This window comes from Typopeltis vanoorti, chromosome 4 (assembly GCF_054136105.1).
Source record: "Typopeltis vanoorti isolate ZY-2024b chromosome 4, IOZ_Tvanoo_1.0, whole genome shotgun sequence".
Lineage (NCBI taxonomy): Eukaryota > Metazoa > Arthropoda > Arachnida > Uropygi > Thelyphonidae > Typopeltis > Typopeltis vanoorti.
Genome location: NC_143552.1, coordinates 57,432,098 through 57,448,446, shown reverse-complemented (window position 1 = coordinate 57,448,446; position 16,349 = coordinate 57,432,098). Strand labels below are relative to the sequence as shown.

At 35.0% G+C, this 16,349-nt stretch overlaps 1 protein-coding gene across 1 annotated transcript in view; it reads right to left on the bottom strand.

Annotated features, from left to right (window-relative positions):
- Window positions 1-9,514: 9,514 nt before the first annotated feature.
- LOC150107329 (guanylate cyclase soluble subunit beta-1-like) overlaps window positions 9,515-16,349 on the bottom strand; it is a 66,961-nt gene continuing 60,126 nt past the window's right edge. The window contains exon 8 of the mRNA XM_090391794.1: window positions 9,515-10,450. Coding sequence (XP_090247920.1) covers window positions 9,515-10,450 — 936 coding nt within the window. The remainder of the gene's footprint in view (window positions 10,451-16,349) is intronic.

The window sequence follows — 16,349 nt, the reverse complement described above, 5'->3', positions numbered from 1 at the left end:
GGATTACTGTTTCGATAAAGTTCTGCGAATTTTTACTGCCGAGGAGTTTGTCATTATTTTTCATCGAATTGGGACAGAAATTATGTTGTTCGCCTTTGTGTTGTTTATTTTTTTGAAGAAACATTAATATAGGGAAATTTTTTATTGTTTAAAAATTTCGAAGTATTAATTCTCAACTGTGACGTAGGAATAAAAATAAACAGTTTGCGGAATCAAAATACTAGTTATTTATATTACGACGGAGGCTCTACATTCATAAGGGAAAAAATAAACTATTGTCTATTGTTTAAACATAAATTGGATATTTACTCTTGGATCTATAGAAAGTTTCAGCCCCAGTAACTGCATTGATACTTATAAGTATCCCACAAAGCTCTCTCAAACCATGAACTATTACTTTACCAATATGATCACTTCATTAATTTCTGAATCTGAGGTATGTCATCTAAAAGTTAATATTTGTAGCACGTACGAAAAGGGGAAAAAATGTTTTGTGCACGTATAACTAAACTTGATCAGCAAGCATGCATCGATTCTTTAAAATGCAAAACATCTGAGGTAGAAACATGCAATGCTATTGAGGCCCAGCTTCTCTTTGGATCCAAATCCATGAAGATATTCATTCTAATAAAAACTTTGTACGGCATTATAGCGAGAAGAATCTTAAGGATGATTAAATACAGTGCTTAAAATTAACTAGTTTTGTTGTAAAAGTAACAGCTTTTCTACACATTTGCTGCTTCTATGGAACAAGAAACTTCTATTTTTAAACCTACGAGCCTTACTTATCTGACATTTCTATTGCAAGGAAATATTTAAGAATGTGACAGAGGCTTCTAAAAGGAAGAAAGAAAATGATACTTATTTCAGCATTGAATGATGGTATAAGTATTGAAAAAATAAAATAAACTCATGAGGGTTTGAACACTGTTGTACATTTATGCGCTTCTCTGCGTAAAGAGATGTAATACCACAAAGCATCCTTTACAGGGGACTATATTAAACCGTTACAGTACAGCATAAGGAGAATTTAAAAGCATTCTACTGACACTGCTTCAGAATGACTCTCTGTTCAGGCGTAAAGGAAAAAAATAAAAGTTTAAATATATGAAGAAAAGATTTGTAAAGAAATAAAACATTTAAATTTCTCGTAAAAATCCACCATTTAGGAAATTTTGTACTGTTTTTCAGTGATAGCCTCATAATGCCAATGCTCTTCCAGTTCTCTTCAACTATGCGTCGAATTTGAATGATGAATGAATGCACTGTTGCAACTATGATTTTTATTTGTATTTTTATATACAAACTAGGGGGGCTCCGCCCCCTGACACCTATGGCGCCCAACCCCCGCGTTCCGAACTGGTAGGCCGGTTCTCCTTGAATTCCGATGACTCGAATTTTGAAAACTCGATACTCAGGGTAGCCTCTGAGTTTCAAAACGTTTCAAATAACTTGATAAAAACGTTACAGCCTACATCCGTTTCAAGCTGACGTCACATCCGTTGCCAATTTGAGCTTATCATTTCATAATATAGAGTAGATTAAACGTTACTGCATAAAATACTACGTACTTATAGTGTAAAACAAAAGTAAGAGAAATTAAAAGATGGTTAGTGGTGGTAGTCAAATTGCCAGCGAACATGGCGAAAACAAGACGGGCCATAAGTTTGGAGGGAGAACATGGAGAATGGACTTTAGCCTACGTTTTTAATTATATGCAGTATTTCTATGTTACTAGTTTCTATTTCTTGAACTGAAATGTATTTTAACCCAAGAACATTCCCATTATAAGAGTGTTTTTTTTTTTAATGCTGGTAAATTTTGTTTCAAATCGAGCTACGCCAACATTTCTAAATAAGAAGGAAATGTTTGTTAAACACATTTTTCATAATTTAGGAAATATGTTGGTTTTTGTTCTTAAAACACTTTTGTCATAATTACGGCACTAACGAAGAAAAGCTTTAGGTGGGAGTGAAGATTATTATAGAAACTGAGAGTATTATAGTTAATCCGCGTAATATTTTATATACCTAGACATCAATTCTCTTTAAGTCAGATTTCGAATAGTCAAGTGTCTTTATTTTGAAAGATGAATTTCTCTATATAAATAGAAAATAACGCACACTGTGAATTAATAATAGGTCGCATGTTTTTACCAGTTGCGCATGATCTCATAAATCTTGACGAAAGTTTGCGATATTCAGATGATGGACAATAATGAACCAGCTGTTTAGTTATTTCTATAACAGAACGTGCTATTCAGGTATGCATATTAAAACGCTCCTTATATATTCCTGCCTCTGACGCTATCAACATGTTTAAATAATAAACCTATGCATTAAAAATAGATTTACTGGCATTCCTCGGAAATTTAAGGAGTTCATTTCTTATAAACATATCTTACATAAATTTGGTTTCTTATCATGAACTCTTAATGAGTTAATGCACGTTCAAATGTTTGTAGAAATACGATTAATCCTTCATTAAATATCGTGCTGATGGGAACTCCAGTAGATAAGTATATATAATTAGATATACACACACACATAATGAAAGCATTAATAGGGACAAAATTGAAGGTATGTTTCAATCCGATTAACTGATCAGACAACTGTACCAAAGAGGGGAAACCCAACTTGATAGTTATTACAACCGCTCGCAATTAAGTTTTTTTTTTTGCACGAAAACGAAGAATAAAATATCGCCGTTTATTTAAACACAAATATAAATGATACAGTTCCAAGCTCATCAATCCATTTAAGAACAGGACGAAGAACTAATTAAGCTAAAAACATTTGGGAATAGACTGCTTTTTATAAAAAGTAGGGAATATACTTAACGCGCGTGCGCACACACACACAGTTTACCGTTAAATAATACGAAGAGAAAACGCAACCTTAAACATAATTAGTCTTTTACCAAACTGATATGGATCCTAAACACAACCTAGTTCAGGCACACCGCACACTTCTGTAAATTGAAAAATTCCTTTTAACACTCAGTAAAATATCAGAAAATCCAATGATGTTTGAAATTTTTCTGTAGTGCGTCATTACAGAAAGATTGTCGATGAATGTTGATCTCGGATAACACGCTCAGAAAGCGTCCTTCTCAACAAAAAGTTGAATGATAATCTTAAGCAATCATTTACGTGCCACTTTGGTTATTGTGGAATGATAGTGAACTGTAATCAGATCGACACTGAAATAAGTCGTCTAATTATTGTGACAGTTTTATATTTATGAAATAATATCAACCGATAATTACAAAGTCGAGAGATTTATTGATCCTGAGATTTTTAAGTGAGCCTTGTGAGAAAGTTAACATTTTAGACCGGTCATTAACAGGCACATTTATGCTAATAATATTCTAATTAGTAATGATAAGTGAAGTTCGAGAACTGAAGATGTTTAGCGATTGATCTCAGAACTATTCTCAAACGCTTCAACAGAAGTTGAACTGATCGAGATATGACACGAAGTTTTCGTTCCCTCTCGACTGTCGTAAACCGGTGCTAGCAGAACGATCCGAGACAGCTGTTTCTCGTTCGTTGTCAGGAACAGCTTTTAAAGATGACAATATTGTCACTTTCATTTTCGGCGACACGCATCTAAAGACGGAAGTTGATGTCAGTCATGATGCGGACGCAATTGTTTTACATCATACATCACGACATTGCCAGTACTCCGTGTGACTTTGAAGCTGCATTAACTTGCTCAGGTGGAAGGCTTATTCTTCTGACCGAGTACTGGAGTATTAGGAGAGAAGTAAAGCAAATTACCTGGCGAACGCAAGCACTCCATGTGCAGCTCATAATCCGACAGGAAATTGGAAGCGGAGAGAGCATAGACTGTCATTACTCCTTGAAGCTGGATAATCCAGGATGCGAATGTCTGAGATAAAATACTTCAGAAATACTTAGCGACAGTTCTTATTCAAAATAGAAAAATTAATGTTCTGATGTAACAGAATTAGTTTTGTTTAAATTATTGCCTAAGCGAAATTGTAATTTACTTACGCTATGTCTACTATTAGGACTGTTCAAGTTTTGTCATTCTTGGGTTTGATTTGCTGATTAGAAGAAATGGTGGTGCTTAGTCGCTGCTGTCGTCCCTGTTGGATAGCCTACTTCATGGAATGCAAATACCATAGTTGTTCAGTCATTTATAAGTCACATTGACAAATTACTACGTATCGTTATTAGGTAAATATATGATCGAAGTAGAGAAGTATGACGATTTTTTATACACGTTGCAGTAGAGTTAATCATTTTAGCAGGCGTTGTGCCCTTGTAACTGAGCTTCACTTAAAAGAGAACACCGTTTTCTTAATTATTTTGTAAACTGAAAAACTCGAACACCTAGGTAAGTAAAAATGATTTCAAAGACATTAAAGTGGGAAACTTAAGGCCTAACCGAAAATTAATCTGATAGATGTTTTCCAAATTCGTACAGCAATCAGCAGTCCGTTGAGAAAAGTAATTTCTTTTAAGATTAATTATCGTTACATCTTAATTATGTCACGGAAGTTCTAAGTACATTAGTTGATCATTATAAACACCAGCGTATTTCATCGCTGTAATAATCATTCTCGTTTACACTTTCTATAATAAAAGATACAACGAAGTTATCTACGAAATGCGGTTTTGCTCTAAAATATTTCTTTTAAATTGGTAAGACGCCTTCTCTTACCTGCTTATACCTGTTGTTTGAACTGTGTAATTTCATCGTACACAGGAGAAAAGTGATGTTCGTTTTTAGGGGGGAAAAAGGTTTTCTACATCTCCATAGACAAAATTTGACACTTTTCAATATTTCGCTGTATTATTTATACAATCTAAAACGAATTGAAATTTATAAACATATTTTCAAATTCTTTGAGAATATTAATATTTATGAGTTATTTGGTTCAATAATACATTATTTTATTATTAAACATTGTAATATGACAGATGGGCCCCGATGAATTAATTCAGTTATGCAAACACGAAGCGGTATTGTGTAGAAAGATGTTTGCCATATGGAAATAAATTGGAATTTTGTGTTATGTTGTTCGGGAAAAAATGAAGCTGTTATAAAATATGAACTATCCTGAAGGCAATGAAATTACCCATCTAGAATATTTAGATCGGTTTCCATAGTAACAGTGCACACAGGTGTGTAGGTAAGGATTATTCAGTAGGACGCAGTGAACTTTGTTCTCCGGGCAATTTGTGTATTGACGACACGTCTTCTCTGCAATAGTGATGGCGAATGTTTTTCCGCTAGTCTACCAGTACAATATCAACTACTAGTGGATTTTAGTTGTCGTATTTATTTTAACTTGTATAATAAAATTTATTTCTATTACGAGCAATTTTACGAGAATTAGCAACGAAATTAAGTTGCTAATTCTTTTTATTTACTACAAAAACAAAAATCAACATAATGGAAAATGGCATTAGATTTCAAATTCAATTTTTCTTCGCTTCAAATTTGTATAAGTTGGAAGCGAAGAAAAAGCGTATGAAAATAATAGCATGCATCGCGCACAGAGTATCTCATTTATTGATTGATGAAACATACTTTATCATGTAATCAGATCTTGTTATTGAAATGAAAATGTTACGTCATACTCTTCTGAAGCAAACAAAACGATCTTATGGAATAAACGAAATTTTTTTTTCTATCTTAATCTCACAAGAACTTTGACTTCATATAACTGAACGCAAACCGAATCTTTTGCTGCTTATTCGCTAACAACTCCAAGTGATTCCCTCCATTTACAATGATGCTCACGATATATGCAGATCTGAGGTGCCTTCTTAGCTAATCTAACCACCAACTGGGAGTCTGTGGGTGTTTAGATTAATTTTACGCGGCAGCAATTTAAAAAAATGAGGAAAAATTAATTAGTCAGACTTCACCACGGCTTTGCTATTCTTTTCGCTTCAATAACTTCGAGTCTTTCTGGATGATATTAACAATCCTGTTTAATACATAATTCAATAGAAGAATTTCTGTTCACGTTTAGAATTAATGCACGATTTACTCAGCGTTTGTTATCTTAAAATAGAAAACTACCTACTCAAGGCAATTTCCATTCTGGCGCAGCTCAGTGCACCAAGAAAGATTAATTCTGAGTTCATCTTATCTTTCAGACAGCAGCACTTTTAATATAGGAAACTTTCCAACTCAAAGCCCCGACAAAGAAGGTGGTTTGCATGCATGCAAAAAAGTCAATTACTTTTGACAATCAGACAGCGCCAAAGGAAGATTTTTAATGAGAAAAGCGTAAACGAGTATTCCGATTTCATAACCCCCCCTCCCCCAACGAGTTGCTGTGGTATAATGAACGAAGGAAAATGAAATCCATCCGTTTTAAGGTGGATACGAGCAAGCCACTTTGAATGGGAGGAATTACTCATTGGTGTTAATTTTCTGAATCCCCTACTTCCTCCTCAGACAGTTCAATGAATCAATTAAGGAAATAACATATCAACCTGTCTTGCCGAGCACTTCAGACAAAGAACATCATATTTTAAGTGAATGTTTTGTTCGTTCAGTGATGGCTTATTTGGCTGATTAGTAATTTTTTTGGCATTCATAATTTGCACTTAATCTTTCATCTTTCTTTGTTTTTCCAGTATAAAGCATTTCATTTTGTTCACTCCCATCACAACTGCATGCATTCATTGAAATACGGATACAAATTTATTTCTTGAAATTTATGATAAATAACAATCGACAGATTAATTATTTGAAAATACAGAGGCTTTATTCTGTTAGGAGCTTACATTAGCAAAGTCGTAATCATATTACGGACACTAGGTTCGCCTTCATTCATCCGCTACGAAGGTTCCTGTATCTCTGCAACAGTGATGAACCAGCTGAGTTCGATCCTGTCGCAGAGCTAGAGGAACCTTCAAAAGGGCTTTTTCAATTGCAAACAAGTTACATGATCTCATTGGTAGGTGTTTTCTATCCGTAATCTCTGGTTATTCATCTTGCATATTATGCAACCCAGAGAACGGGCAACTAGAAGTAAGGAACAATGCACTCTCTTTATTCTCGTGTAATTAAAACAAAGATCATATATACATTGCACTGATTAAAGATCATATGCACTTCCCTGCAGGTCAGTTTTCCATGGGTAGTCAGTCATGCTTACCGGGGAAAACTTGCATCTTGATACGCCTATCAGTCAAAAACGTATTTAAACGTGGGACACCCTCAGAGCAATGTTAACTTCACCAGTTTCTATATTAGTGTAGGGTTTTAGATCTGTACTTTTCAATCCACTATCCATCAGCTCCCATCATCTTTCATTACGTTTAAGCAATAGGCCCATAATGTACCACGTGGACTTTTGAAGCAGATTGTCTCTCAGCGGTATATATTTAAATGGATCGTTTTTGTATCAAGAATAACCGAGTTTCTTGGAGGAAAACACCTTGCTACCTACATGAGAGGTTCTCCTCCAAGAAACTCGGTTATTCTTATTCTCGGTCAGTTGAAAAGTCGTTATCAAGATTCGAAACCAGATCTGATTTAGCTTTTAGCATTCTTCCGACTATGAAACCACTAAGTTAATTATCGGAATATCCTTATAATATGTGCGTGAGTGTACATATGTCGATATTTAATTTAAAGATGAATATTTTTTAAATATTTATTTTCCTTTAAAAAATTAACTATTATTATGAACGAGCGTTTTATTACTTTAAATCTGGAATGGAAGAACTTTGTGCTGGCTTCTTTTATTAGTTATATTCTATACTTATGTTTTGGTTATAAAAGTATATAAGAGGTAGTCGCTATTATCTAGATCTTATTTGTTTACAAAATATAGAGAATAAAGAATGGTCATTTTTGATATTCTCATCTTCTACCAATAGTGTACGCAAGTGCGAAGCTTGTCATAAGCATTAATATTTGTGGATATTGTGATGACGTTTCTCTGAATTATACGGAACAAACCAAAGCCAACAAATTCCATAATATGTTTATTCTTCAGAGTGAAAAGGAAATTAACCATTGCTTGAAAAGATAAACTCTGTATCAAATATATCAATTTGGTTTAAAACAGCGAAGAATTATTTTAAACACACTTAGTTTTTATTTTTCCATCTTTGCCATATTTTAACACGATAGATCAACATGGATTTAGTAACATTTTTTGTAACGAACAGGAAGTTCTCGAATCCCGCACTTCCAATCATCAACAATTATGCGAAACCGCAATCCACTGGCTTCCAACACTGCAGGAACAATAAGTGAATTCCTCTAAGGGAAAGGAGTTTGATTTTCACGACGAAGAAGATTCCATTAATACATCCCACTCCGACTGTTTATCTACAATATCAGTAGTGTTAACAGCAAACGACTTGCTAATCGAGCAATGGCTAAACATATATCCAAATATACGGCTTGCGTGAGACTCGAAAATCAGTCTCATTAGTAATCGGAGCCTTTCTGGACATAACTTCCGGTGTAGAAAGGCCAGGATTACTGGAGTATCGTATTCAACATTATCCATCACGAAGTCCCAAGCAGAAAGTAGATGACTGCCATGCGCAAATGCCAAATTAATGTTGTTGGTTTGCAGTTTTTTTTAATTGTTTTTGCGCTTCGTAAATTATCACAAACATTGAATCATTTCTTCCCACTTTCTTCTGTTTGTAAACATGACCATCATATGCTTGCCTCCTACAGCATTTTTTTATTCTTTCAAGAGAAAGTAGAATAGTCTTGAGAATGTATTTAACAAATTCCTTCTATGGTCAAGTTTAAATCAAAATGGAATAGCCTTAAGTATTCTCAATGACAAATCTGCTGTGTTCTTATTCCTAGAACAAGGAAACGCAATCATGGTCAGCATCGCACTTTCTTTCTTTCACTTCTTCCTTCCCCTTTAGAAAAGCACTTGACGATTAATCTTTTGTTTGTCTTACCAGAGTTCAGAACTAATGCATATACCGCATTCGGGCTTCATGGATTTAGTTTAGCATGTTTAAGCCAGAGTTTAGTCCTTTAGGTAAAAGCAGTAACATCCAAATGACTCGGCGCATTAACTTCAGTCGGATTCGATTATAAAGCGTGCCTAATAGCAAATCCAACTACCAAACCTTTCTTCTCTTAAATACACGACATGTTTTGATATTAAGTTCATTTAAAAGGACTTTTGATCCGGTCTAAATAATGTTACTTCTTATAATGCAAACATCGTACGTGGATTCATTGGGAAATTGAAAAAAAAATACAGAAATCACCATATTACACAATAGTTCATCAACCAATACAGACGTAAATCGCCATGCTAAACAGTGTCCAATTAAAATGGCACTTATTTAATGCGTTCAAAGCCACCTATTTAAATATTTGATTACTTTTGTAAGTGCATCTAGAGTATAGTAAAATAATCGTGTGCAAAAATAAAGCAAACATTAAGTGAAAATGACTTATAACGAAACGTCTGGAAGAATATGCAGCATGTGTTCCCTATATACAGTTGCACGGGAGGAAAGAGAATAGGATTAAGGACTGTTCTTTACATTCAGTTTCTTCAGGAGATTCACCGGAATCAACTTCGTGGCACAGGCAGGGGATTGTTCATTACTTTTTAGGTCATGAAGTTTCGGGGAGCTTTCCTCAGTACTGATGGTTAATTGAGGTAGTGTGTAGCTAGTAGTCCTTTGATATTCTTCCTTGGATAGCTTTTCTGTTTTGTCCGAGTCCGTTGTGTGGTTGTTCCACAGTGCGGATTTCTTGGAGGTGAAAAAATCCGCAAAGCCACAGGAACAGAGTTTATCACAGTTAAATCTCTTCGCCTTATTTTTATCCGGAGAGCTGTTTCTCCATTGAATCCCTTTCGAAAGTTCAGAATACGATAAGGCTGAGGTGGGGGGAAGGCGAGAGGAAATATCAGAGGGGACAAGCTTGTTTGAGGTCATTTTACGTCTGCCTAGTAACACCGCTCGCCATTTCCTCATCCTGGGCAGGAAGTGGTGGCCAGAGTTTATGGGTGCCGGGGATTGCTCTTCGCCGTAAAGATCGAACGCCTGGGAAACCTCAGGTGCACATGCGGAGCACGAGGACACGTCGACGCCGGATTCAGGATGGTCGTAAGGGGTGACATCAGCCCTTTTCTCGGCGCTTCTCAGGATGGATTCCTCACTCGATCTGTCCACGTTCATTTGTATGCTACAGACGGCATCTTCCGCTGCCACCTCGCTGTAGCGACGGGGTGCAAAGGCACATGTGAATTGATGCGCTGGACAAACGATCTTCGATTCTCTTGGCGGCGAGGCCGTCACAAATTTGACTGATAACCTGTCTTCACTTTCAGAAGGTGTTTGTAATGTCACCTTGCGAACGCTTTTTTCTCCGGGGGGAAATATGAATACTTTCCCTCTGACCTTTTTTCGGCTGTCTCCCGAGCTGCATTTGGAGAAGGGACTGGTTGGAGTAATCTGGAAGAACAAAAAAAAGTGTTTTAATAATATCAATTATTTCTATAAATTTAGAATTGTGTTTCCGGCTTTAATTTTCTCTCCTAGTAATAGAGAAATACATTTCAAATAGCTTTTTTTGTCAAAATGTTGACAGTAAATAGTTGGCACGCATTCTCTTGCGTGTCATCTTTATGCAATCTCCTTTTGCATTCACTTAGCTGTCAGAGATAGCAAAGAATCAAATGAGTTACTCGTGGCATGCTGTGTGTGATTTATGAAATATAAACTTGACAATATATACTTTTAAGGGGTGGAGAAAATCTGTTTTTGAAAAAAAATCTTGGAGAATTTGTAGTAATTCACTTCCAACACTTCTTGACCACTCGGAAAAACTGTAATATGTTCTTCCTCTACGACAGTATGTTTAAATCATAAATAATACAAATTTTATTTAAAAGTCTGATACTTTTCGTGCCGTTATTACCGATTAAAGTAAAAGCTGGCTATATTAAGAGAAACGTAAGATCTCCAGATTATTTATAATTATTTGCTTAATCACATTCTTATTTGTAATCGTATGTTTTTGAAGTAAATTTTGTTGACTTCATAAGTACTGTGCAAAACTACTACACTCACACGCGCGCATTTTCTTGAGAAATAATCAAAGCATTACATATTTATGTCATGCAATCGTAAAATTTCTGAAACGTAAGTTTGACATTACATCTTCAACCTCTTGAAAAATACTTCGCTCTGTTTATCCCAAAGGTAAACAAACAAAACGGAGAAAGTGTGCTTCGTATGCTACATTAAAAGAAATAGTTTAACGTTTACGGTAAATCGAAGTAGTCACTCAGGAGTGACTGAATAATGAAAATTGTTGAAGCCTCGTTAGCTCTCTTCCTTTCGTTAAGTCGCAAACCAAATAAATGGAAAGATTTAAAAGAAATCAAATGGATGACATTAAACCTTCGCCAGCTAATTTGCTAATCTATAAAGCAAACCGAAATATATTAAACTGGTAGGCCAATTGCAGCACGTTTTAAGCAGTTTCATCTAAATATAATTTAGTAAAAAAATGAAACTGAGTGAAACAGCGGTGAGGAAGGATTAAAAAGTAATATTTCGTCTCGATCACTGCGACATCGTTAAGGAGTACAATTATGAGACTTGTAACACAACAAAGGCAACACAGAACTAAGTAAAAACGCGTGACGAAAGACTACTCCTAACTAGGTAGGACGCCCTCTGTGGACACTTGTTGTTGGCCTCGGATGTAAATTGGGATCTCGAAGTATTAGTGTTCCCATATTTTGGAAAGTTTAATGCAACTAAATTTATTTTAATTAGGTTGATTTCTGAGATCAGCTGCAGATTACACTTAAAAGTTGGCCTGTCTGTCTATAGTGGGCCAATCTGAAGGAACAGGGCACTTGATACAAGTATTTTCCAGGCACATAGAGAGAGGAGAGGGGGGGGGGGATGAGCTTGAATAGAACGTGTATGGGCAGCAAGCTTTCAGTGGAGCTTGAAAGCCGTGCATAGGATTGTATTTTCTTTAAGATTCTAGCGATTTTTTATGAAGTTATTCGGATACAAAGGATGACGACAGCATTACTAAAATCATTTTCTGATTTTAGTAATGAAGGTCATGAATTGGAGGAAGAATGTATTATTATTATTTTGATACTATGGGAACTGTATCCATTGGATAAGAAGGTGTGGTGTATTTGATTAAGTTCTGCTGTAAGAGAGGACTCACTGGAACAAAGGTTATAGTCTTTATTGATCAGTGTTTCTATGATACCATATTGTGATTGTGATATAGTTTCATGATAAACTGGATTCTATGGTGAAGACTATTCAGGTGAGAGAGGAAAGAGTCTAATGTGTCTGAGCCATGAAGCCAAGCGGAGAACATATCATCCACATAAGTTAACCAGATAGAAGCTTTGAGATGGACTGAGTCGAGAGCTTGTTTTTCAAAATATTCCATAAAAATTGGCAAGGGTGGTGATGAGAGGGGGAGAACCCATAGAGATACCTTCTATTTGTTTATGTATATTTTGTGCTTCAAAGAGAAATGTCCAGAATAGATAGCAAAGGAAAACGATCAACAATATCAGTAGGAAGAACTTCCTTTATAAGCGATCATTCAAGGGAATATTGGTGAACAGCGAGGCGATATCAAAGCTAACCAAAGTATCTGTATTAATTAGCGATAAATTCCCAATAAAAGTTTTAAAATGGATAGTTTTTATATAGGAAGTGGTATGACCAATGAGGGGGGGGGATGGGTAAGAGAACTTGCTGTTTTGCTAATTTATAGAATGGAGAATCTCCTATAGGTCTTAGGGATGAATTGGGTTTGTGTATTTTTGTGATTTTGGAGCGATCTCTGACTGACATCCATTTTTTTTTGTTGTATTCATTGGCATTAAATTCAATAAGACTTGTTTTTATACTAAGTTTGTGATTCATGTTTACCGTATTTGTCGGCGTATAAGACGACTCAAATATTACAGAAATCATGGGTCGTCTTATACGATGAGTATAAAAAGGGAAGCTTAATTTCTTGGATGAACATTTTGGTAGTTACAATACATTCTTATATAAGAAATTAGGGTGTTTATAAAAATGTCAGATTAATTTTTTGCTACATACATTTATTTAAAATATTACAATAGATGTCTTAAAAAATAATAATTATTAACCTCAATTTTCATGTTAATTTTCTTCATCTGTTGAAAATAGTTCAGATTCATTGTTTAAATGATCGTCATATGGATCCCAGTTTGAATCGGATGAATTGATTTCATTTCATCGTCATCAGTGTCCCACAACAGATCATCTTCCGTACCATCCATAAGATTAGAGATACCATACTTTTTAAATGATTTTATTACAGTCTAGACTTTTACTTTATTCCATGCTTTGATCACAAAATTGCACAATATATCAAGTGATGCAGCGCGCATAGATCCACCATTTGTAAATGATTTTTCACCAGTCAACATCCAATTATTCCACTCTTCTCGCATGTGATCTTTAAATAGTTTCTTCAAGCAGACGTCTAGTGGTTGCAATTTAGAAGTTAAACCACCTGGTATAACAACGATTTTTGTGTTATTTTTTTCTAGAAGACTGTTAGTATTCTCAGTTAAATGACTACGAAACATATCCCTACTAATAAACTGCGTTTCTTCATTATACCGCTTGGTCGCGTGTTCCACACATTATTTATCCATAATTTCACACTATTTTCGTCCATCCATCCTTTTTTGTGAAAATGTACAAAACCACTTGAAGGAAATTTTATCTTAGGTTTAGTTTTACGTTTGAAGATTATCATTGGTTTTAACTTGGTTCCATCAGCCAAACATGACAACACAACCGTAAATATTGTTTTTTCATGACCTGTACTTCGAACTAGCACACTCTTACTACCTTTAGACTCCACATTTTATTGTTTATCATATCAAAGCTCATAGGAGTTTCATCGATATACTGCCAATATTTGACAATAGAAATTTATGTTCTTGTCTCAACTGAATAATAAATTTATGGAAACTGCTAAGTTTGTGGTCAAGATCTGCTGGTAGTTTATGAGCAATTTTCGTTTTTTGTCGTATTACCAGATTTTGTCTGTTCATAAAACGATTACACCATCCTGAAGTAGCGTGAAATTCTATACTTTCATCCGGATTCAATCTTGACCATTTTAGTGCTTTTAAAATGCATATTTTAGAGCATATGTTCTAATCATATTTCTAGTAACAAGATAACCATTCTGCCTTTGTTCGAATAAATGCCCATTTTGCAACGTGATTTTCAAGTTGAGGCCATCGGGTGATCCCCGTTCTCATCGCACATTTTTTCTTTGGCAATTTTTTTAAAATATCTTCTTTCTTCCTCCATTCTCTTAGCATCTTCTCGTTTATGTCAAACTTTCTTGCAGCAGCACAGTTATTAGTTTGCTTTGCCATTTCAATTACCCTTATTTTAAATCGAGCTTCATGCTTTTTTAGTTTTGTTGCTGATTCCATGATTTTAAATGATAACAGTTTTAATAATCCTAAAATTTAAAACAAAATGCAAAATTAATAATTAAAATTGGGGCTAATCACTTTTAAATAGTGTAATTCGCTTAAATACTAAATCTATGCTATGCAAAAACATAACGGATATGCATAGACATAAAAGTAACGGATATAACAACAATACCTAACGTTGCATTAATACAAGAAAGAAGAAATTGGAGGGGGGGGGGTCGTCTTATACAACCGACATGAGCTTAAAACCTAAAAATAGCCTAAAATTTAGGCCTCGTCCTATACGCCGACATATACGGTAATTGCTAACCAAGGCGGACTGGCATAGATGGCGCTTGTCTTTCGGATTGTGTTTTTGATGCAAAGTGTAAATTTGAAGTTAATAACATCGCAACATGAAACAAAAACAATCTGTTGTCAAAATACAAGTTCATCCATTACTTTAAGTATGTGTATACTATATTTTAAATGCTATAAATTACCAGACATAATTAGTGTTAACAGACTGCACTTAATTAGTACGTAAGCCGTTCATTATTAAAACATTCAACATTAATCTAATTGGACTCTAATTTGAAAGCAGGGACAGATTTGCTTAGCATCAATTATACCATCGCATGTGTTGAATTACTCATTGTTAATTAATCGTTCTAGTTAATTAGGTTTCAGTAATTTTCCATTCTGAGTTACTTGCCTTTGTATATTGAAGGTGGTCGTGTGACGTGACCAAATATTCCAATGCATTGCCTTTATTTTCTATGTCGATTTATCCATTTGAATATTTTAATCTCTTAATTCATCAAAAATATGCTATGCATTATTTTTTGTTATATATTGCTCTTAGTAGTGCAATATTAAAATATATTAATTTATATCGTAGATAAATAAAAACCATATTTTTCATTACTTAAATGTTTCTGCGATCAGCTGGTCGTAAACATCTGTAAAGTCTTCAAAGCACGGGCTGTGTTATCGGAGATCGAACTACACTGATTCTCTCCGTTTCTACAGCAGTTATTGAGAATTTTTGTCACGTGTTAGGCCACGAACATTCAATCTCAAATTATAGACATACTTCCCTATTTCCGTCAACAACCAAAATAGTCGAATAATTTTATCAATTTTACTAAACTCCCGCAGCTTCATGTTCAATTGGTATCGAATGATAACATGAGAGTATTATCAGATTTCGTCACTCACGAATATTACTGGGAGAACCATCCCGGTTCGTCTGCTGTTCCCAGATGTGATTACACCATCCTGAAGTAGCTTGAAATTCTATACTTTCATCCGGATTCAATCTGATAAAGCTGCATTAACTATAGAGCGATGCAACTGGTTACCCTTCAGCAATTCCCCCATGGATCTGTAGATAGTTGTTCCTCTATTCAAACATGTTGTTATTCTAATCCTCATGTACTATATATATGTGTATCGCACAATTAAGCAAATAACTGCAGTTTGTTTCTGTTTGACGTAATGGTAGAAACAATCAAAGCACGTCATCACGAGAGCACGCTGTGCTATAAATTGAATAGTTCGAGAGATAACAATCAAGCGAACATCCTCTGAGCACGAATAACCAATTAATATTCGTAATTATGTGGTTACTTCACCGCCTCTGTTGCGCAGTCTCGCGAGGACCATTCGATTGGAAAGACTTGTGTTTGTATTGCGTCTAGGATGCGAAGAACATTATAAGGATATTTTAAGAGAAAGTGACTTAGCTGGTATTATACTAAAGTAAATGGTTTTCCCCCTTCCAGGAAACGAAGGTTTCTCATCCCGCAGAGGAGTAGAAAATTAAATCAGAATGAGAGTTTACTGCGGATTGTCTCAAATAGGAACGTATTTAAATATAAAAA